Here is a 24,232-nt window from a genome sequence, read left to right as displayed (position 1 = left end):
AAAAGGTGGCGGGCACACAGGCTATAGGAAATAGGATATTTAACTCTGTAGAATGGTAAGGAGAATTCCCAGGATGACATTTCACCTCAAATATTTCACCTTCAATTCTTCTGATCCTTTCCCTCGGCAATCAGCTGGCAAGGCCAAGGGAGCCCACTCTCTTCCATTTTGAACAATTCACTCCTTGGTCACCAAAAACACTTAAATGTATCTTCCACGTTTTTCAAAATTGATGAGTAAAATGGCCCTCTGATGAATGCATCCTCAGGGAAGAAAATGTCTTTAAAAGAATGTTGTCTGTCCTTTCAGATAATAAAAAAGCTCATGAACTTCCTACATCATGTGCAGTGTGACTAATTAATTCTCCAGACTACATGATGATGTCTGTGCGCACACACACACACACACATACAAACACACACGTCTGTGAGCAGCTGGCCCAGACAGAAAGAAACCTTTCCAGTTTTTGTTCACTCTCACACAGTAAGAGGTAAAAGAAGACAACACCCAACAAAACGAGCAAAACCCACCTCATTTCCAGGCTTTCCCCATACCCTTCAGGTCTCCTCTCTTTCCTACAGAAGCAAGAACATAACATAAAAACTTGAGGTAAATCCTTATTTCCCAATACCTGTATTTTAAACCTTCTGTGATAATGCAGGTGGTTTTAAGTGAGGTTATCCACCCTCCTTTTTTTAAGTAAGCCTCACAGCCATTTTCTTCTCCTTTCTCCAGTCTTATAACAGCAGCACACCTACACTTGTGTAACTGTATTGGCTGCACAAATGCCATTACCCCATGTATGTCTGAAACTGATACTTCTCAATCAAAGTGCAACAGATAATCTGCAGATTCTGCCAAAACGCAGGCTCTGATTCAGCAGGTCTGGGAGGGGCTCAAGATTCACACCAAGGAGATGCAACTCTTGGCCCGGGGACTGTATTTTGTAGCCGAATGTCCAACTATCTGTGTAATGAGATTTTGCAGTTTGCCAGGTATCATGCTGGTAAAAAACCAACCTTTCCAATGTCCTAGCAAGTTCACATATATATTTACTTTTGATTGGTTAAAGAGTCTTTGTCACTTTATTGCTTTTGGCAGGTTTTCATCTTTCTGTTCAGGGTAGATGCATGTCTACTGACCGCAAAGGTGAAAGCAAGTGAGGAAGATAAAATTAACTCAGAGCGCAATCTGATAAATGAGTCCATTTTCTCATAATCTGTAAAACTGGCAAGACATTAGAATTGTGGCCAGCAGAGATAAAGAAGATCACATCAAACACCTTTTTCTTTTGGGTAAAGCATCATGCTTTTCAGCGCAATCCTGTTAAATAATTATGCATGCTTCTATAAATATATCTAAATATACAAGGGAATATAATAAACACAATAAAAAGTGGAAAAGCTGTTGAAACAATTGCTGACCAGAGTTACACTTCTACTTAAGTAATAATTTCTTTCTGGGAAGGTTTACAGCAGACTCCATGGTTGCAGAGATGGTTCCTCTCAGGATCTCACTCAGACCATGACTGGGGAGCGGACAAAACTTGTCCTTGCAACCTCCCTTCCTCCCCTTCTCCCTTCTTGGCAAAAGTCCCTACTGGCTATGGGCCCTGTCGATACTCTTGGCCTGTAGGGAACACTGAGAAAATCCTGCCAGTTCATACACAGACACACACACACACACACACGGCCACCACCACCACGCTCATCAGCAAAGACAAAGTTACAGGATGGCATTCACTCTAGTTTTAATCCTCCCACACTGGGCATCCCACCCCAGTATATTTGCTTAAACCTTCAATACCTGTTACTGCCTTTCTATTTCATAAGAAACTTGCCAGTGGGTAATAACAGAAGCAGATAAGTATGAATAAACAGTAGTGGAAAAATTTCGAAGAAGTTGCTTATCTAATGATAATAGCAACTAATATTTAATATGCTCGTGGGGTGCTGGACACTGTTCTGACTTTGCGCGGATAAATTCCTGCAGGCCCAGTGGCACTCTTGTGAGCCAAAATGCTGTTATGACCTCGGCCAGTGAGAAGTATGTGTTTGACAGTGTGTATATGTGGTTTTTAATGGATGTAAGTGGTGGATGCTTTTTAAATTTTATATACGCATATAGTCATTTTTAGCTTTCTAAATTATTCTCAGTTAATATGCTAGGACTGCACTGTCCAACACGGTAGCCACTAGCCACGTGTAGCTTTTGAACATTTGTGAAATGAACTGTGAACTGTGGAATGAGTGCAAAAGACACACAAGATTTTGAAGACAGTGTAAAAATAAAACACATCTTTAATATTGAAGTTAATTGTTGAGGTATGATACTTGGAATATCATGAGCTAAAATATATCACAAATCTGTTACTTAAATAAATTAGGAGTATGGTAATATATTACTATTAATTTTACCTATTTCTTTTTCCTTTTTTTTATGTGGCTACTAGAAAATTTAACATTACCTATGTGGTTTGCTTCATATTTCTATAGGATGATGCCATACTAGAAGTACCCTGTTCCATGGTCTTCTGCCGGCCGAAGAAGATCGAGAACCTGTACTTGGTTAGGTGTTAGTGGCTGTAGACAAGGTCTTCATTCTCCTGGGTGTGTTTGTATCTTCAGACCTGTGTCTTGACCTAAACTGGTGTTTATCAGGCCTAACTTCACAGTACACTCACCTTGGAAGTTTTAGTGAGAATGGCTGTCTGGGCCCCATCTGCAGAGACTCATGGTCTGGGAAGCCAGGGCATTAAGAGTTTTAAAGGCCTGCAGGTGATTTGAAGAAGCAGCCAAAGCTGGGAACCTGATCCAAATAGGACCAGTGGACCCTGAGTCCCGGTGACAGACGGGGTGGGAGGACAGCGTTTGCACTGGGGCCTCATTCACACTCTGAGTCTCTGGTAGGAAGTAGGGAAGGAGCTGAGGAAAGGACATGCCCAGAGCCCGCCTGTTGGCAAAGAGCCTTGTAAATGGCCCTCGTTGAAACCTACTGGAGAGAAGCCCCGCCTTCCAGAGCCGAGGTGGGGGCGGTGGGAGGAAAGGAGAGGAACAGAGCTGAATGAGAGGAATTGCCTTCACTTGTGGGAGGTGAAGCTTCCCAGGGAGCTGATTACTGAGGTATAGGCCCTCCTCATCTCTATTGCACACCCCTAAGGAAAACCGTAGCCCTGAGTAGAGTCTGGCTCAGGCTCGACCACCCTGGGCTGTGGGCTCTGGACTCCTTCCCCTTCAGACTGGCGAGAGAGAGGGGGGCTGTGTTTGGTCAAGGGAAATTCTCAGATTCATTTCTGTAATGCAATTATAAAGGTCTGTTATGTGGAGTGTCTCAGAATTCGGGCATATTCCACTGTGGAAGAGTTTCTTACAATCCAGACAAGAAGTGGCCCCCATTCCCTGCTCAACTGCCTCACTTCTATCAAACCTGATTTTCCTGCTGGGTTGGGGGTTTGAGGGCAGACCTCGGGTACCGCTCCATTAAATCTCTAACAGATCTTTCTGAATCATTTTAAAACTTCCTGTGTCCATCTTCCTGGAAAAGCTGGTGTTTGTGTGGGAAAAGTTTGGGCCATCAGCCACCCATCCTTTGAGACAAATAGATCTTTTTCAAATAAATCCTGTTCTCTGACACAATTACCAGATATTGGCCTCCTCCCTCCCACCACCTCTTCCATTTTTCCTTCTTGTCTGCTTATGAATCTGCAATGTTATATAAATTTTTCACATCTCCAACTTGATTTGGGTTAACTAAATAACCAATAACACTTTTGGTTTGAAATTCACCATCGCAAACATGGTCTGAAAAATGATTTTTGGGAGTTTACTATCAGATATGGCCAGGTGATTAAAATAACCATGGCCCATGTAGTGTGCCATTTCTCTCTGACTTTTGAGGGGTAACCAGGCAGTGCTGTTAACCAGGATGCTCTCATTTCTAGTCTCTTTAAGAAGATGAAGGTAAGAGATGCCCAATGGAGGCAAAGCCACATTTATGAATGAACACATTCATGGTTAGGGTTCCTGCCTTTTGTTTTCTTATACATCTAAAGTTGTAACTTCCACATGATACTGAACTACTTTATTAAGTTTCTATTTCTATTCTGTGTCCCTGAGGGGGGAATATTTGGCAGTGCCTACATTAAAAAAAAAAAAAGAAATCTTTTCCTCTGGCCGGCATTCAACTTTTATAACATAATTTTAGATTTGGAAATACATTATCTTCTCCCTCCACCCATCATGTATATTTTTACTCTCCCCTTATTCCTTCCAAACTTCGCCAAAATCTGTTTCCTGGCAATTTGAGAAGTGAGAATGTCTGCGTGGGGGGAAAAAAGTCAAGACACATGTTATGTTGTAATTTTAGCAGGGAAACATTGCCCAATGACAAAACCAGGGGCTGTCTTGTGATGTTTTCTTCTGCTCACACGGAAATTTTCCTGTTTTGATCTCTCTCTCATCTCACTGAAGGTTGCCTCCCATTCAGACGGTAGGGCTTGCTTTAAATCACTGTGTACTGACTTCTAAGGACAAGGAAGACGATGACCTGAATTTGGAGGGTGAGGAGGAGGGCTATATGGATTGAACTGGCCCCATGTTTAGTTCATTGTGAATATAAAAAGCAGGCAGCTCATCTAGCTGTAGTTCTGATCCTTAAGTATCCATCTTACTGATGGGTTAGAAAGTTCATCCAGTCAACAAGGACTGGTCAAGGACTTGCTATCTGCCAGGCACAGCTCCAAGCACCAGGAATATGGACGCAAAAAAGAGTGCCTGCCCTGTTGGTTTTGAAAGAGTGTTCAACTTTCGGACAGGGCATTTCAGAGGTAGAATGGTGGGAGGTGTCTTCAGGGCCCTTCTGATTAACAGTGATTTTTCTCTATGTCCAACAAAGTCGTGTTCTGTCCTAGATAACACTGGAAATCCTTTCAGATTGGAACACTATCTTTTCCTTCTACTCCTGGAATTTTGCCTCTTATGTGTATACGGTCTTCTGAAAAAATGCAAACTTTGCCATTTCCTCTCCATGGATTATCTAACCACAAACACTGGTGTGCATTTCAGATTTGCATAACATGGTGTGGTGCATAATTGTACTCTGCTCCTTGAATAAAAAAAGGACAACTCGATATTTCAAAACTCTTCACACATGATTATCATACAGTATTACAATGTATTATGTGCAAAATTCCATTTAAAAAATCATTTACAAAAGGAAGTACAACACAGTATGTGATGAGGGTTCTAGATGGACAGCAAAAGCTAAAAAAAGATACAAGGTACAAAGCCAACCAAATTAGATGACTACGCATCTCTACACAGTACAATCACATGTTCTGGTAACTACCTGTGTCACATGGATACAAGACCCTCATACTTTGTGCACCCCCAAAACAGGTTTCATAAAACATGAAGTTAACTTCACCATACATTCTTATAACACAGAAGGGCTTTTTGGTGGCATTGCAAACTCTTTTCCAAACAGCATCTTATTTAACTCAACGAAAGTCACATTACACATACATGGTTTCTGCCCGCAAATAATTTGATGCTCTTAGTTTTGATTTATGTGGAAAGGGGGTAGTATTATCCTTATTTTTTTTCTCCTCATGGGGGTTTCCAAAATTATTTCCAAAAGCAAATAACATTGGATATATTTTTTCCTAATGTCACTGCGTATTTACAGTATTTTCAGCGTAAGTGGATCCTTCCATTCCCTTTTACCACTTCCTTCAAGGAGTCTGAACCAGCAGACTACATTCCTTAGTCCTTTGTCAGAGTCTGTTTTTCTCTCTCGACCTCTCTCTACATTCATTTCTCTCCTGATCCTCAGCATCACTTGGTTAAAACACAAAAGAGCACAATACCACTAAGCATGAACAAGGTAACAACAGTACATCAGATTTCCAAGGCATTCTGTGGCCAGTGTCAATAATGCATCGCTTTAAGAACTCCAGCAGTCTTTCCCCACAAAAGTTGCCGAAACATCCAGTTATAGAAGAGAGACATTTTAAAAGTGAGATACTCTCAAATCCAGCAAGAGATTTCTTTTTGAAAATATTAAACGTTAAAATCACATGCATAATTATAGAATATTTTAAAGTTACAAAAATATTTTAAAAACCAATCCTGACAGTTTACCTGCAACTGCTATAAAAATTTCTATGAAATATATAAAAACACAAAGGCTCTTTGAAAGAAAGAAACAAAGGGAGAGAGAGAGAAAGGGAGAAAGAGAGAACAAAAGAGAGAAAAGGAAAGGATGGAGCCATCCACAGAACGGAGAAGCACCTGACGCACTGCATCGGACAGTCTTGTCAAATACCTGCTGTCGAATTCAAGAGAAGAGCTTATACCCTAAATGTTTATTCAGGACATATACGTACATGTGAGCCAACCTAGAACCTGGCTGGGGGTAGGTAGCAAACAAACAGTCTCAGGACACCTAAACTATCAAATGCAATTCTCCCATCTCTGAAGGAGAATCCTACCGTTTCATGAACCTCAGCTACCTTGCTTGGGCAATGTGGCTGAAGATGCCTTTGCCCAAGTCAGCCTGTGGATGGCTTAGTCACTGAACCAAGGGGTCCCCAAGGAGGTGACTGCTTTTCAAGCACAAGCACGTGGAAGCCAGAAGGCAAGGTTCCTAAACCCCCCTTTGGATGCACCACTGGGAAGTCTCATGTCTTCTATGAGGTGGTAAGATCTTCTTCCCCATTCTGGAAAATGACACCGTAAGGATCATTCTTGATGCGCTTGTAGACAAAGTGGAAGATGTGGGGTTGTGGCCGGCTGTGCAGCTCAGCCTTGATTTTTTGAGGGTAAGTGTCCTCTGCCAGCTGCTGCCATGTTTCGTCAACAAAGAGGAAGAGGCTGTACTCCTCAGGGTCCCCCACCTTAAACTTCTCAGCACAGAGCTGGCACACATCCTCGGTGGTAACGTAAGGTCTCACGAGGAGGGTCTTTCCCGTGCAGCCACTGTTGACCTCCTGGAATGCAACTCGGAGGTAATTCTGCAGGTGGGAAAGAGAGATGATGGAGACAAATCAGAAGAGGAAACGAGACAGAGCAATAAGCAAGCACAGTAATACTAAGGAGAGGTCTAACCTGTGAGCCGTTCCAGGCACTGGCCCATCAGGATGGTGCTGTCAGGACCCGAGGCCTCAAGTGTGAGGAGAGAGGCTGATCTGAATTTGGACAGTGGAGAGAACAACTATATGGACCGATGCACCATAAGCACAAGAAGCAGGAGGTCCAGTCAGCCCTGCTCTGATCTTTCAGTGTCCCTCATGAAGTCTGGTTAAGGAATCCCCGCTGGGTTTATTCCCAGCTTAAAGAGTAAACCAAACAGCAGAAGAGGCTGCACCAGGAGTTGGCAGGAAGAGACATTTAAAATATTTAGACACAAGAGCAGGTACTGTACTCACTTTGGACTACTTTAAAAAAAATTTTTTAAGGATTTTTTTTAAGCTTATTTAATTTTGAGAGAGAGAGAGAGAGAGAGAGAGAGAGCGAGAGCGCATGAGCGGGACAGGGGCAGAGAGAGAGGAGACAGAGAATCCCAAGCAGGCTCCTCCGCACCTGCACTGTCAGTGCAGAGCCTGATGCAGGGCTTGAGCTCACGAACCTCGAAATCATGAGCCAAAATCAAGAGTCAAACGCTTAACCGACTGAGCCACCCAAGTGCCCCTGGACTACTTTTAATGAAGCCTAAGCAAAGGCAAGAATGTTACAAGGGACCACAAGATACTGCTGATGTTTAACCATTTTGCACGTCCCCAAGTGACAGTTAATTTCATGTGGTTCAACCTGATCCGAGGTTCCCAGCGGCTCAGAGAACAATGTGGAAAGGGTCAGCAGGAGGAGAATGTTCATTCTGGCACAAGGCCTTGAGGATGGCTCTGGTTAAGTGCAGGGTGCGGTTTCAGGGAAATAGAAGGGCATGCTTGCAGGCTTGGGTCTGCGAATGGCGCCAGGCACATGCCATCGTGAAGTACAGTAAACCCGTGACCTCACACAAAGCCCAGACAGGCTGTAGAGACTCCCGTGCTCATATTAGGCTCTTTGGGATCTTTCTTCAATTTTCCACTTCAGCAGGAATGAGGTTACCAGATAAAACAGAGCATGCCCAGATGGAAAACAAATGTTTCCCTTTTCTAAATCTGGCACCCCTGCTCAGGAGCAAAGGGAAGTGGGCTCTCGGCCCAGGGCCCCACATGGCTACCTTGAGGGCTTACTGGGCTGATGGAAGGAAAGGCCCTTGGGAAGGACAGGAGCTCTGCATGTGGAAGATAAGTCTTGAATGTGAATACCTGAGACAACACACATGTTCCATTTTACCAACCCTCTCCTCTCCCATCCCACTGCCAACACTTGGCTCACACTCTTGGTATGCATTAACCCATGACTCCTGAAGAGAACATTTTTTTTTTTGAAGTTTATTTATTTTTGAGAGACACAGAGACTGTGCAAGTGGGGGAGGGGCAGAGAGAGAGGAGAGAAAGAGAATCCCAAGCAGGCCCTGCAGTCAGCACAGAGACTGATGTGGGGCTCAAATTCACAACCCCAGGATCATGACCTGAGCTGAAACCAAGAGTTGGAGGCTTAACTGACTGAGGACCCACGTGCCCCTGATGAGAACTATGTAAGGAAGTCTACACCATGCCCACTGGACCAGTGAAGAAACTGAAGCACAGAAATGCTAAGTAACTTGCCTAAGGCCACACAGCTTGTGAGTGGGAGAGCCAGTGTTCTAGCACTTTCACCACTGTGGTGTGCCATCTCTCCAATGTGAGGAGACCATCGTATGTGTCTGTGACCCCTGATTTAGGAGTTCCAAGTGGAGCTTTGCTTCTGAGCTTTCACTTTTACCACCAAGCCAAGCACTGACAATTCCTCTCTTGGATTGTATTCTAAGAAGGTGTGCTTCTCCAAGATAAGAGAGGCCAGTGGGGAAGGGCTCTGCAGAATCTGGGGGTCTCCGGGTTAGAAGCTTCAGATGGAGGGAGGAGCTGGTGGCAGGCAGGGAGATGGAAACATGAGCTTTTCTCATTTCCTCTGTTCTCCTCTTCAGAGGCTGTAGGACTGACCTTTGGAAACCTCTCAGCACCCAGCCAATATCACAGTATCCAAGAGCCTGCGTATGCTAAATCACTTAACACTGGATAGTTCTTCAACAACCCAAAGGAGTCGGGGAGGGGGACATAGTAGGCATTCTTGTTTTTTTTTAGATTTGTGCACTTGGGAACCTATTTCTGAGAATATTGCTATCTTGAAGAAAAACTTGCTGATCTTGCCTTTCCACAATGGGCTGACTTTGAACCAGACATACCTCCGAGTATTTTCAGAGCATCGAAAAGACAAAAAGGCAGGAAAGGTGAATCTGGACACAGAGACTAATATACCCTGCTTGGAAATTCACCATGTGACACACAGAAACAAAACACAGGTTTTAGAATCCGGTTTGAAACTTTGAAAATACTACTCAAAGACGGTTGCAGACTTATTCATGTCATGGACTGTGAGCAAATCAAGAGGTGTTGTATTGGGTAAAGATGTCTACAGCCTTAAGCTGCCTTTCCTCCCCGAGAAACCAGCAATTTGGGAACCCCACACTTCCGGACACCCGCTCATGGCCACAGAAAACTCTGGATGGGGATCTGGGCAGGATTGGATTCAGATGCTGACTCTGAAACTCTGGCCCCGACCGGCTGCCAATGAGGCTGTGGTGTCTTCTGTTTTGAGGTGGTGGGGAGAGAAAAAGAAAGGAGAGTGGGGAAGACATCACTGCACCTCTCCCTCTTCTCAGGGACACCAGGTCAACCATAGTGCCTAACACCGCTACTCCCAGTAGGCCAGTCTCCAGATGAAATACAGTACCCACTGCCTGTGCCAAGAGGCACAGGTCCTGTCTGCTCAGGTGCTCCACATCCATGCTGAATATTCTGGGAAATTCTCCACTTTATCTGACTTTGTTTTCTAAAGGGAAGCAAAGCTTGGGCCAAACCCATATATAATTATTATCATATATATATATATAATTATAATTGTATATATATATAATAATTATATATTATATATGTAAATTTTTTTAATTCAAAGAAAACAGAGAAGCGAAACAACAAGGTCAGAGGGTGGTTTAAAATATCCGTTTTCCACTGGATGACCTGACAAAGGGGGGAACCTCAGGCACCCCAAGCTGTGTGGGCAGTGTGAGCCAGCGCTGCCTCCCTGGAGGGCAAAGCAGCACATGGCCCCAAGTCGCCACGGCCAGCCACATACCTGAAAGTCATCCACCGAGGGGACGGACCGGTTGGCGGTTCTCCGTTTGTGCCACTGCCTCAGGGTGTCCCTGGTCTCTGAGCTGAGCAGTCTTGCGGCTTGTTCTTCTTGGAAATTCTTGATCAGAGAAAGTGCCCCATAGGCGCTTGTCAAGTAATAACCTCCTGGAAAGGGGCAGAAAGAATGAGTTCTCCAGGGGTTTATACTCTAGTGATAACAGGTGGGGACAATGGAATCAGAGGTCATGCTTCCTATTTTCTCCATAGGCATTTCCTTGTGGGACCAGAAGCTCGCGTCCAAGAACACGTCCTTCCTACCTTTCTCCGACCATTTATGCATTCATCCTATGGATGCACTGAGTGACCCCGGCCTGTGCCGGCGCTAGGGGGCGCCGTCGGGCCAGGCTGACAGCGCCCGGTTTCATTGATGGAATTTCCATTCTAACGGGTGAAACGTATAAAATCTCTAAATTATTTCAGTGCAATTGTGAAACTGCTTTGCTGGGAAAGGTCAGGGCACTGAGTCCTGATGGAGGCAGGGAGACATATGAGGGTTAGTGGGGTCGACCACTCCCAGCCAGAATCGTTTACTTCACGACCAGGGGTCCACACATCTCTTGGCAATATTTACTTTTAGGCTTTTCTTTTAGGAATTAGTATTTTCTAAATTTTGAGTAAACTACACACTTTGAAAGAACTGCACAGTCTACACATATGTTCACGATAACACGGATTCTTCACAGTAACTTTTTCTTTCCTCATTCCCCTTTTTACTTTTACTCGGGACTAATGTAACAGGACACTTAGGAAGAAATAACTCACAAGGAAAAGCAAGTGATGTCTCTTTAATGGTGCATTTACGAATGATTTCTTACATTTGAGGATTGTTAAAAGACTTGCAACACCGTGAGATGCCTAGAAGTGGGTTCATAGCTTTGTCCTAAACTAGAATTAGGTGCTTTTGGTGGAACTTGTAAGCTCCTTGCTAGCAGACCACTAGTGGGTGCCCAATATGTGTATAAAAATTCCGTAATTAGGGATGGGTAATAAGGAGGGCACTTGTGATGAGCACTGGGTGATGCATATCAGTGATGAATCACTAAATCCCATACTTGAAGCTAATATCACACTGTATGTTAACTAACTGGAATTTAAATAAAAACTGGGAAGAAAAAGAAATAAAAATTCCCTAGCTGGGCATAGCATTAAAAAAAATTTTTTTTAACGTTTATTCATTATTGAGGGAGAGAGAGAGACAGAGCATAAGCAGGGGAAGGGCAGAGAGAGGGGGAGACACAGAATCTGAAGCAGGCTCCAGGCTCTGAGCTGTCAGCACAGAGCCCGACGCAGGGCTCGAATTCACAAACCGTGAGATCATGACCTGAGCCAAAGTTGGATGCCCAACCAACTGAACCACCCAGGCGCCCCTGGGCACAGCATATTTTAACCTGAGAGATAATCTTGTCAAAATATTGAATTTCTACTGTGAGCCCAAGGAAGTATATAGCGGGGGCTAGATTTGTAAGAAATGGTATCTGAGTCCCTGCTTTATAGAAGTTTATGAATTTATTAAAGAAAACAGGTATTGGCAGGTTTATTCATGCAGGACTAGAAGTTAGTTGTGGTCAAATGAGTTTTGTTCATGGTCCAAAGTCAGGGCGTCTGAAGAACTCTCTCTCTGGTCAACAAGTGACAACATTCGAAATGGCAGCTGGTCCACCATCTGAGAAAGGAGCACAGTCCCCTGCAAACTGCATTGGACATGTAACTTACAAAGAAACACACCTTTGTGGTTTTCAGGTCACTGACCGAGATATGGGGGGTTATGTTTCACTGTAGCATCATCTAGCCCCCTCTGGGTAATACAGGTTCTATGCACACAACAGGATTTTTGCTTAGGGCCCCACCACCTGAGTTTAAATTCCCTATGGAATCTCCCACATGTTGGTACAGAGTTCTGAGTAGCTGATTTTTACTAAACATTTTCCCCATGAACAAATGAGCACATGGCTGCGTGTGAAACTCGGTGGTACAGAATTCAAATGCCGCACAGAGGATTTCAACAGCAATCAGCAGGGACTTAAGCATTCGAGAAAGGCTGTGTGGAGGTGTCAGTACTGGAGCTGGGATTTGGAGGCACAGTTTTAGGCAAATTTGGGAGGGAGGGGTTTTCCTTTGGATGTCATATTTTAGACTCCGCAGCTCTGAAATGTTCAGGGCGCTGAGGAGAAAAGTCAAAATGCTGGAAGCACCAAGTTGACCACACTTTGAAACATGTGGATGCAATTAGAGAAAGGGTTACATTTCAGCAAAACTATAACTTTGCCACAAGAGCTGTGCACTCAAGAGGGATTCTATGACGCCTTTTCTGTAAATGAAACTACCTGCTTAAACAGCAGAAAAGAGTTGTGGGATGCTGCCCCCAAAACCAAAGAGGGCTTTGGGAAGGCCACAGAGGGCTGGATTGGTAAGGTATGTCTTCCCCTCAGTCTGCAAAGCTTCAGCTCCCTGATGTGTAGGCCTGGTCTGTACCCACAGCCGACCCGACTGGGCCAGCCTGCTTTCCCAAGGAAAGAAGCCAACAAGCCCGAGACAGCTAACCAGAGACAGGCTCTAGTTTAAATACAAGCTCACCAGTTGCCCTATACTTTATCTGGATCCTTGGCTTTCTCTGACGTATGATTCCTGGAGGTGAGGATAGCCACCTGCCCATCTGTCACCAACACGGTGCCCAGGGCAGTGCCTTGCTCTGGGGAAACACTGGGAAAGGTGGCAGGAAGTGGCTGTCTCAATCCCCAGGCCACACGATGTAAGCATATGTTTGTCCTAAGTATACATTGTCAGCAACAGAATGGTAATTTTCTGAGAGGGACTGACATGCCCTTTCCCTAAAAGCCCCAAGAGTCTGACATAGTCATTTCTAGAATTAAGCAGGATCAGAGCTCAAAACAACTAAAACTAGAAGAAAGCTCAGATATCTATGAAATTATAATGATAATGCAGAGAAGAAAAGAAAGCAGGGCATGGAGACTAATGTGTGCTCCTGTTGGTCCTCGGACAAAACCACACACTTTCCCCTCTCCCGTTAAATCCAAGGGCAGAGCAAATGAGGAAAGTTTCAGGCGGGATCTTGGTGGCTCATCATGGGATGTCTGGTTGCAGGGTAGTGAATATTAGTGTGTGGGGGGGGTGTGGGGCGGGGTAAATGAGGGAGAGGTTGAAAGGGATGAAAGGAGGGGCGCCTGGGTGGCTCAGTCGGTTAAGCGTCCAACTTCGGCTCAGGTCACGATCTTGCGGTCCGTGAGTTCGAGCCCCACGTCGGGCTGTGGGCTGACTGCTCAGAGCCTGGAGCCTGTTTCAGATTCTGTGTCTCCGTCTCTCTCTGACCCTCCCCCGTTCATGCTCTGTCTCTCTCTGTCTCAAAAATAAATAAACGTTAAAAAAAAAAATTTTTGAAAGGGATGAAAGGGGCTCATTCATACCTCTCTGGGGTGCGGGGACAGGATGAAAAGATATCCATCACTAATCCTGAGTCAGCACTATCCCTCGAGGGGTGGGAAAGTGTACCCCGAGGTATGAGGTACACCTTGGCTTTCTTTTCAGGGAGGACAGACACTCTGCAAATGCCAGTATGACACATTCCCTGCAGAATCCTATCAGCACGTGGACCTTCCTACTGAAGGCCAGACTAAAACTCAGTGGAGAAAAGACTTAAAAAAAATTCTGTGCAACAATTCACTACTCAGGGTCTATCTGGACTCTCACTGGGACACATGGAAATGGATTAATGGGATTCACAATGCACAGGCCCTGATTTATTCTCCTTTAAAAAAACAAACTCACATAAGAGTCCCAGTTATTTCTGCCCTTCAAGGCTGGGCACCACAATGACAAACATCCCAATTATTTCCAGGATAAAATACCTAACTGATGTGTAAGGAGAAGGAATTTCTGCGAAGACATGTTGGGGTCGGGCAGTCGCAAGAAAGAGACTGAACTGACAAGGTAAGTTGAAAGCAAACTGCCCAGTTTTACTCCACTGCATTTTATGCTAACAATGTGCCAATATAATTTGTTATAGAGAAAATAAAATCAATGCTGTTTTCATCTTGAGAACAAAATTTTTTAAAAAGATGAAAAACAAAAGGCCAGCCTTCATCCGCCTTACTGATAGAACAGCAGGATATTTTTCTGGTGGTGAAAATATTCCCTGACAAAAGTTTATACCTTCCTTCTTCCTCAAGGAAACCACTTCTTTTTAAAAATGGCATCTTTTCCCATTGAATGATTTTTTTTTTAATTGCAATTAACCAATCTCGGCAAAGTATAATTATGGCCGGGTTACATTTTTAGTGGTTTTCTGACTTTTCCATATTTTCTACAATGAATATGCATTACTTTTCTAATCAGGAAAAAGTTAGCACATTCTTTTAAATCAACAAAGAAATTAAAACTATACTTAACCCTTAAGAATGCAGAAAAGCTCTCACGTGACTGCCAAGTGTGTATGGGGTTTTATCTTGGGGTGATAAAAAATGTTTGGGGCTAAATAGTGGTGGTAGATGGCACAAGACTGTGAAGGTACTGAATGCTGATGAACCATTCATAAAACAGCTAATCTGTGGCACCTGGGTGGCTCAATCGGCTAAGAATCCAACTTTGGCTCAGGTCATGATCTCGTGGTTCGTGGGTTCAAGCCCCAAGGCAGGCACTGTGTTGACACCTTGGAGCCTGGAGCCTGGATCCTGCTTGGGACTCTGTGTCTCCCTCTCTCTCTGCACCTCCCCTGCTCACACTCTGTCTGTCTGTCTCCCTCTCTCTCTCGCTCAAAAAAAAAAAAAAAAAAAAAAAAAAAAAAAAAACATTAAAAAATTTTAAAACAGCTAATCTAATGTTATGTGAATTTCACCTCAAGAAAAACATGAAAACAAAACTGAAAAAAGACACCCCATTTCCTCCCATATCTTCAAGCAATTGTTACCTTCTCCATGTAACAGTGATGGGTCTAAGAGCTCCATCATGTACTCAATTTCAGTGTCCAGTTCCAACATGTCACACTGAGCTATGACGTAGGTCAGGACTGGCAAAAAGTCATCAGCTCCATACATCCTCCCTGGAATCAGAAGAAAGGGGAAGATGGGAATATTTTTACCAACACTTCTTTCTTTCGTATCCTACGCAGACTGCTTTTTTTAGATAGCTAAGAGTCATCTGGGGAAATGTGCTATTCATAAACAGAGGTGGGTGTTTCTGGAATCCTGTGCAGCCTGTGACCCTCCTGGCTGCTCATGTTAGAGACCAATCCTAACACACAATTTCAGAATGAAATATCTATGAGTCAAGGAACACAAGAAAGATTTCCTCCATGCTTTCATGATATGCAACAGGTTATACAATAGAACAGAGTACCTGTAAACAGTTTAACTTTCAGCAAGTAATGTTATAAAACATTTACTAAGTATCTACTCTGTTTAATCCTTTGTGAATTCTACTGTGTTCCCTGTTATTTTCTGTGCAAATCAATCATCAACATAATGACAGGACCAAACTCGGACCAGGAACAAGCTTTGCTCTGCATTCAACATGAGCACACAGTTAATTTATTTAAATGTAAAAATTCAGTATATGTCGAATAGATACATATGATTAACATATAGCAAAAAAAATGCAGTCCTTATTGCTACTTTTCATTACAAAAGTGAGTCTCAACTCAGGGTGATTGTGCCGACACCATCCAGGGAGACTTGGCATTGTCTGGAGACATTCTTCATTGTCATGAATAGAGGGTGGGGTGCAAATGACATCCGGGATGCTGAAGAACTCCATACAGGAAGCAGCCCCCACAACAGAGAATTATCCATTTTAAATGTCATTAGTGCTAAGGTTGAGACACTGTGCTTTGGAAGAACATAATCCTGTGAAGACACTATTTTTGAACTTACATAAGTGATTGTCTGAACTACAGAAAATATACTTCCTGTATGTGAACTATGTTTGCAAATTTCAGAGGTCATGTTCATATGCTATCATGACCAGCTCAGGGGCTCACATTTTAATGTCTCTGCCCAACAATGTGCAAAGCGCACACACATTCCTATCTACCCAAGCAGTGGTTAATATATCCTGTGTGTTCTCTCTGCTGCTTCTCCATGAAGCAATTTTACTTAGAGGAAAAGTTGATAATCATCCATGGAATTACAACAAGCTCACTGAAGCCCTGGAACTATGCAGGGTCCAGTCACTAGCCATGAATATGGTTACTTCTGCATCTGGAAGAAGTAAACTGACGAAATCTGAGGGCTTACTTTCGAACTATGTAATTCTTTTGTGAATTCAATTACATTATGTCAACTTGTAGCAAAGAAGGAAGAACCAATGAAACAGCTGTAATGAACCCACATGGTTACTGAATACTCTATGTTTGACACATGCTGGATGTAGATCATGGACACAAACCCTCATTGGCCTAAATGTAATGATAAGTAATTGCTAATATTTCCATCATGCTTGGGGCTACATGTGCAATGCCTCATCTAACCCCCATCTTATGAAGGACAGGGTCATATTCAGTGACAGGTATAGAAACTGCATCTTAGAAGTAGATTAAGGTAGCCAAAGCCCATAGTTAATTAACTCATTCACAGAGTGAGGACGTGAATTCAGTCTCCAGAGACTGAATCTGTATCCACTGCCTTGAACTAAACCTTTAACAAATTGGTATCATACAAGAATCTTGTTTCCTCAACCGCTTACTTTTCTTGGTGTTACCAATCTATTGCAAGTGACCAATTTGCCAGATACCAGCCTAATACTGTGGGCTGTTTGGTGAAATCAAGAGGTTGAAAGAAAGAGAAATTGGGAATCAGAAAGCCTGATGTGTCACTGGCCACATCACCAGCCACGTCACTGGCCGTGGTGGGGAGTACAAGAAGCCTGGACTTCGGGTAGCCTCACCTGAGTTGTTCTCCATGACAGTGTAAATAAGCTTGCAGACCCTCAACAGCAGCATGACTTTCTTTTCCGGCGAATACATCTTCTGCATAGTCATGAATTTGACTTTGATTTTCTCCACATCCACGAAATCAGGGGTTGGGGCGAACACCCCCAGCTCCTGTGGGTTCCTCTGCCGCACAAGCTGCAGATTCTCCTTGAGCTGTTTCCACGAGCCGTCGGCCATATGGAAGTCCCTCAGCATGGCCTCCACATGCCCCTTCAGGGGCTTTAAGATGCACTTGTGCATGGCTTTTTCCAGCACCACATCTGCCAAAGAAAGTGCAGCTACTGTAACCATTGTCTGAAGGAAGAAGAAATGCAAGGTCTGCTTTCTCGGAATGGACACCTGGAACTCTGCATTGGTTATAGGGCAGACAAGTTATAACTTCATACCTGCCCACCAACAAAGCTTAGCAGTGCTACTGCCCCCCACACTCCAATGTGTTTTCTGTAAAGCCAGGGAAAGTGAATCTTCCCTAATAAAGTCTTACAGTTCCTTTTGCAGACAGTCAATACAACAAAACATATTTGTTTTAACCACTTTTACACTCCTCCTCCATGAGCACAGGTGAATATTCAAGAAGACATTCTTTTGACCCAGTCCTCCACTGATAATCCAGTTGACAGGTTAGTAAATATGTTATTTTAAAGGACAGATTTGCTAATAGGGAAGATTCAAGGGGCGCTTGAGTGGCTCAGTTGGTTGAGAGTCTGACTCTTGATTTTGGCTCAGGTCATGATCCCAGGATCATGGGATCGAGCCCCACATCAGGCTCCATGCTGAACATGGAACCTGCTTAAGATTCTCTCTCATTCCCTCTGTCCCTCTCCCCCACTTGCTCTCTCTCGCAAATAAAAATAAAATAAAATAAAAATACAATACAATACAATACAATACAATACAATACAATACAATAAAAGGAAAGATTCAAGATTTCTCAAAATATTTCCTGAGGAAATAAATTCACCTAAATACATGTGTAATCTTAGATTGAATTCTGGACCAAAAATTCTTTAAATTATTTTCAGTGTTTATCTTTATTTTTGAGACAGAGAGAGACAGAGCATGAGCGGGGGAGAGGCAGGGAGACACAGAATCAGAAGTAGGCTCCAGGCTCTGAGCTGTCAGCACAGAGCCCGACTCGGGGCTCTAACTCGTCAACTGCAAGAATCATGACCCGAGCTGAAGTCGGACACTCAGCCGACTGAGCTACCCAGGCGCCCCTGGACCAAAAATTATTTGTCTGCTACAAAGAGCATTGGTGGGACACCAGATGAGATCTGAATAAAATCTGCAGGTTAGGTAATACTGTGAACACTCAATCTGTGTTAATTTTACTGTATTTTTGTAACAAGATGTCTCTGCTTTTAGGAAATATGTACTGAGCATTCAGGGGTAAAGGGACACCATGTCTGCAACTAACTCTGAAATGGTTCAGCGGGGGAAGGGAGGGTGTATGTGTGTGTCTGCATGTGCGTGTAAGCAGAGAAAGGAGAGCAAACATGTGACAAGGGGCTAACGTGCAGGGTATTAGAGTAAAGGGTAGACATGATTTCTTTGCATTATTTTTGCAACTTTTCTGTATGTCTGACATGATTTCAAAATAAAAATTTTAAAAACGCTGAAATGTGTTTCTGGTCAGAGTTTGGAAATACCATTAGGTGTGGAAGGCGTTATTTTCCCCCTCTTTGAATGGTTGCCCAATGAAGTCGCTTTCTTGGCTGACAGTAAAATGACCATAAATCTGGAGATCCAGCCTAAAGATGATTTATACAGTAATAATCTCTCTGCTTTTGCAACATCAGTTTTCCAATCTCAAATGTTTGTACATTTTCATCAAAGCCACCTCGGTAGCCAGACTTCATTTATGAGACTTTAAGGTGATTCCATTTTGGAAGCCCAATTTCCTTATGAAATTGGAAACCATTATCTCTCTGGCGTTGGGGATTCCTGACACTGGATCAAATCACACTGCATCCAAATTATCACCTATTATTAGAAATCTAGGCCGGATGCACAAACACCAAAAACAATTTTCCCATACAGAATTAGAGCTCATGATAAAGTTAATGAGCTGCTTCCCTAGCCCAAGTTTGTTGTTGTTGTTGTTCCTCCAAGTCCATATCCTATCCAGGAGATCTTTGTTTATTTTATTTTTTTAAGAAGTTTATTTATTTTGAGAGAGAGAGAGAGCACAAGCAGGGGAGGGACAGAGAGAGGGAGAGAGAATCTCAAACAGGCTCCGCACTGTCAGTGCACAGCCTGATGTGGGGCTCAAACTCACAAACTGTGAGATCATGACCTGAGCTCAGATCAAGAGTCGGATGCTTAGCCAACTGCACCACCCAGGCACCCCAGGAGATCTTTGTTTAAATGTAGAGCTTTATATATCTATAGGAATCAAGATTGAAACAAAAGAGTTTATAAAGTAAGAAGAAAAACAGAACATTTTCACTTGACATCTGGCATTGAAACAAATTACTTGGTCTTCATTGGCTATTCTGTGTTAATAAACTTGTGTGACCTAATAGCATCTTTGACTTTACCCTAAATGACCATTACGTTGAAAAGCCGATAATAGCAACTGACACCAAGCATTCAGTTGGGCTAGGCTCTAAGTGCTTTATTTTATTAGCTCATCTAATTCTTCCAACTCTCTTATTTTTGCATAATACTAATGTTATTTTACAAATGAGGAAGCAGAGATTTGGAGATGTCTAATGGCTTGCTTGAGGCTGCACAACTGTTTTCAACAATCACATTGCTTTCCAAAGTAAATGGCCTCTTAATTCTAAAGTTCAAGGTGTTTTATAAACATTCACCAGTTTAATCCTCTCTGTCTAAAGGTTACACAAGCTCCATTCATGGTTATAAGTGACCACCACTTTGTTAGAATGAGGTCACCAATGGGGGCAGAAGTCCTGCCAATCATTAATTGGGACGGTACATGAATATGGATAGAGGTATGATTCATAACAGCCTCAAACTGGAGACCATCCAAAGGCCCATCCCAACGGAATGGAGACCAGGATATATTCATACAGTGGAATACAGAAAATGGAATTCAGAAACGGGAGATTTCAGTCCATGAAAAAGAGCACACTGCAGCTCCAGACGCAACTGGATGAATCTCATAGATACGATGCTGTGTGAAAGAAGCCAGGCATAAAACAGTATCTCCTTTAACATTTCACTTATATAAAGTTCAAAAGCAGGCACAGTGCATCTATGATGACAGAAGTCAGGATGGCAATTACTCCTAGGAATAAATGAAGCTGTGGGGGGACCCTCTGGGGGAATGGAAATGTTCTGTTTCTGGATCTGGGTGGAGACTACATGTATGAGCTCATACGTGAAAATCTGTTGAGCTGAGCATGTAAGATTTACACATTTTATGAATGTAAGTTACAGTAACCATGTTTAAGTCAAGCCAATGGAAAACAACTGGAGACCAGCCTGAGATTTTCACCTTGAACCCCAAGGGCAACTTCTAACTTCAGGGTGAGCCTGGTCATCTCTGAGGCAGAGCATTAACATGAATCATCTACACAAGATTCTGTGCTGTTCCTGGGGGACAACAGCAGAAATACCATTACCAGTGAGCTGAGAGGGACCCTTATGCAACTCATCTTTGCCACCAAGGAAGAGACACTGGTCTTTGTGCCACAGACTCCCACCCTTAGGAATAAATGGTGCTGCAGAAATCTTTTGTTAGGAGGCTTGAAACCTGGGATTCATTGCCAAGTGCCCATTCTCTTAAAATCCAAAATGAAAAGATAAAAAAAAAAAAAATACCGGTGTTAGTTTTTTTTTTTTTAAGTACATTTTTTAGCGGCCATAGTTTAGAAATCAGACTGGTCTCTTTGCATTCTTTTCCAGGACTTTACTCCTAACTCCCACCCTCCTGCAATCCTTAACAAGCATAAAGAATAGAAAAAATAAAGTCAAATGAGACTTGGAACCCACTGGCGTCCAACGGGTAACAGGTTCTGTGCACAAAGCAAGAGGGAAAAATGATTTGGGAAAACAAAAGGAACAGAAAATCTTATAGAATATGGTTAGCTCAAAAATAAAAAAAATTTAAAAAAGGAAAGAACAGATTGGTAACATCTCTCATAAATTACTACTATCTGTTGTTTTCTGCTGTCTGTGGTTGTTTAAGATCCAAGAAAACAAAATCTTTTAAACCATAAGAACAAATGATACTATTCTAGATACTTCATATGCACTGATTTTTCAAATGTTCAAACAAACCTCATGGAGGCAGGACTATTATTTGTTCATTTTATATATCAGGAAACAAACCCAAAGAGCTCAATCCCTCATAGCTAGCAAGAAAGGGAGCCAAGATTTGAACCCAAGGGATCTGGTTATGTCAATTGCATGTATCCACAAGCGAAGAAACGAGCATATAAACAACAATACTAGAGAAATGTTTGAGCTACAATGTTTTGAATATTCAAAACCAATTGTTAGGTGAATGATCAAAACTGGAAGCAAATTTTTGGAAAATATTTATAGACAGATCCTTTCAATTGTTCCCAAAGGTCAGGCACAAGTGGGAAATGGTAAAGAGAATGGCAGGGGCTTAGATGCTCCTTGCCTTAGGGTGAGCTGATGCAGTCATTTATAGGAAGCATTCAATGTATCGGCCTCTAGTGCTGTGAAGGGATCACTCCTCTATTAGGAATGGAAGACAGAAGCCCTGTCTCTGTTGCTTCACTCTGACCAACAGTACAGATTCCAGAGAAGGCCAGAGATCAGACAGGGAACCATCACAAGACTGGCTCATGCATCAGCTTGGTTTGAGTACTTTCTGCTTACCCACTGCTGCCTAAGGGGAAGTGAGAGTCTGGGAGGTTAAGGTAAAGTCCAGAGAAGGCACATGTCTTAGAAAGAACACTAGGAACATGAAGCCTGGCAGCCAGCCTGGCTCTATCTTTCTAAGCAACTTTGGCCAAGTTGGTTCACCTCTCTGCCATTGCCTCGAACTTCTGAACTGCCATCCAAATCATTGCCCGTGGGAGGCAAGACGGAACTAGCACCCTGAGTGATGGCCAAAACAAAACAAAATAATAACTGACATTCTCTGGGGGATTCTAACAGTACCCAGAATCTAAACAAAATAGGTTGCAACCTATAGTTAGTTGACAAAGATAGATGATGAGGTCACATGGCCTCTTGGTTTACTTGGTTTCTAGCATTCTGATTATTTATTTCTTTAAAAGGAAAGTGACAGAAAGAGAAGCTAATGTTTGAAATCTCAAATTGTGAAGTTACACATACATAATTGCCAAAGTGTGCCGAGTTTTCTCTGTGCTGTTCTTATTCCCAGGGGGCTCTATGTGTGTCCCTGCTGTAATGTTAACCCCCATCCCAGCCCCAAGAATCAGGAGCCAGTGACACCCTCATCGTGCAGATGCACAGGTGGCTTAGAAGTCAAATGACTCTCCCAGAGTCGTGGGGACGAAATGCAAGCCTGTCGCTGTTGCCAACAAGCCAGGTGGCACAACGGGCCTCCCTCCATCGAGAACAGCAAGACGAGTTTGATATTTTCTTTATGTGCTAACATATCTTCCTTTGACTGTTTAATTGGATTAAAGATTAGAGCTGACATTGGGTACTGGAGTGTTCCAAGCACTGTTACACACTTCCTATGGATTTAAACAACTGTTTGGCTGAAATGAGTATAGAATCTGTATTTGTTTTAGCTTGGGTTCTCCCAGAAGCCAACCTTGAGACAAGGACTCAAGTATGAGTGGTTCATCTGGGAGGTGAGCCCAGGAAGCACTGGCAGCAGACAAGGGGAATGAGATGGGAGAGGAGGCAGCCAACATTATGTGCTTTATTAGTAATTGTAATCCAGTTATTACTGGGGGCAGCTGGAGCTCCACCAGCTCAACCCTGCTGGACGTCCAAGGCATGGTGTAGAGCAAGCCTCAGGGCTGTCCCACCAGAGGGGAGGCAGCTGGGGTATTTATACACCTGTTCCTATCAGGCTCCTGGACAGCAGAGAGGGAATTAATTTCCCAGTCTTTCCAACTGCCCTGGACAAGGGCTCTGGTGGCATGAGAAAGTGTCAGGCAAAATGTCACAGGCACCAGGAGTTGGAAATCAAACAGGTAAGTGAGTGTCAGTGGGGCAGGCAGAGTGATGTCTGGTTCATGTTACATATGAAGAAACAGAGGCACAGAGATGTTAAGACACATGATCAAGTATGCACAGCTCAGCAGCAGTAGAGCTGGGACTTCAAACCCTATAGTCCAGCCTGAGCATGTGCTCTGAACCACCACATGCCTTCTGCCTTTCGGCTGAGAAATTTATCCATCCTGTCTTAGCAGAGCTGGGATGTGATGCCCCATAGCCACAAGAGAACTTTGCTAATCCTCTGTACAAACTACTCATAAAAAGCAGACCACATGGTGTCCAAGTGTCTCTTGGGTTACATGTGAAGTCCAAATGAGCCATTTCTACTTTGTGACCTTGAGAGAAGGTGACCTTTCAGGGCCTCAGCTTCCTCATCTGCAAAATGGGATCACTCACAGCCTCCCAGTGGGATTGTTGTGAGGGTAAGGTGAGATCCCACTCGGTGAGCACTTCACATGCACCTGTCACCTCATAAATGGGCAAGAATCATTGGCTCCCTCTTTCCTTTTGAATGTGGCCTTGGAATAGGGACACCAGGTTTAGTGATTCATGCCCATTTGGGTTTGTTTTCTTCTGTGTTAACTGTGGTTTACTTGGTTTGAAATGAGAACCAAAAGTGCTTTGATAAATTAATTGAGAAGCTGCCTGGTTTCCTGTACATCTTTCTCTCTCTTGTGCCTTCTTACTTTTCCTCAGACCCTCCCACCCATAGGTACAAAGGCAGAAGATCTGAAGCCCCTGGGTTTTCCTGCCCTGAATTTGCTGGTGTTTTGTCACAGCCCCACTGTGTCCCCACCTAACAGCTCAAACTC

The 24,232-nt window shown here is 43.3% G+C and overlaps 1 protein-coding gene across 4 annotated transcripts in view; it reads right to left on the bottom strand.

Moving 5' to 3' along the window:
• Positions 1 to 24,232, bottom strand: part of RIN2 (Ras and Rab interactor 2) — a 236,391-nt gene that overhangs the window by 2,395 nt on the left and 209,764 nt on the right. For 2 of the 4 annotated variants that reach the window (XM_049651204.1, XM_049651205.1), the window contains 4 exons: positions 17,234 to 17,539; positions 15,261 to 15,392; positions 10,281 to 10,444; positions 5,069 to 7,012 (listed from right to left, as the gene is read on the bottom strand). In XM_049651204.1, coding sequence (XP_049507161.1) covers positions 6,689 to 7,012; positions 10,281 to 10,444; positions 15,261 to 15,392; positions 17,234 to 17,539 — 926 coding nt within the window. In that variant the 3' untranslated portion in view covers positions 5,069 to 6,688. Of the gene's footprint in view, positions 1 to 530; positions 576 to 5,068; positions 7,013 to 10,280; positions 10,445 to 15,260; positions 15,393 to 17,233; positions 17,540 to 24,232 lie in introns of those variants that run through there. The other 2 variants (XM_049651207.1, XM_049651206.1) reach the window with 2 other exon arrangements.

This window comes from Panthera uncia (assembly GCF_023721935.1).
Source record: "Panthera uncia isolate 11264 chromosome A3 unlocalized genomic scaffold, Puncia_PCG_1.0 HiC_scaffold_11, whole genome shotgun sequence".
NCBI lineage: Eukaryota > Metazoa > Chordata > Mammalia > Carnivora > Felidae > Panthera > Panthera uncia.
The sequence above is the reverse complement of the archived record's forward strand: the minus strand, read 5'-3'. Positions and strand labels throughout refer to the sequence as shown.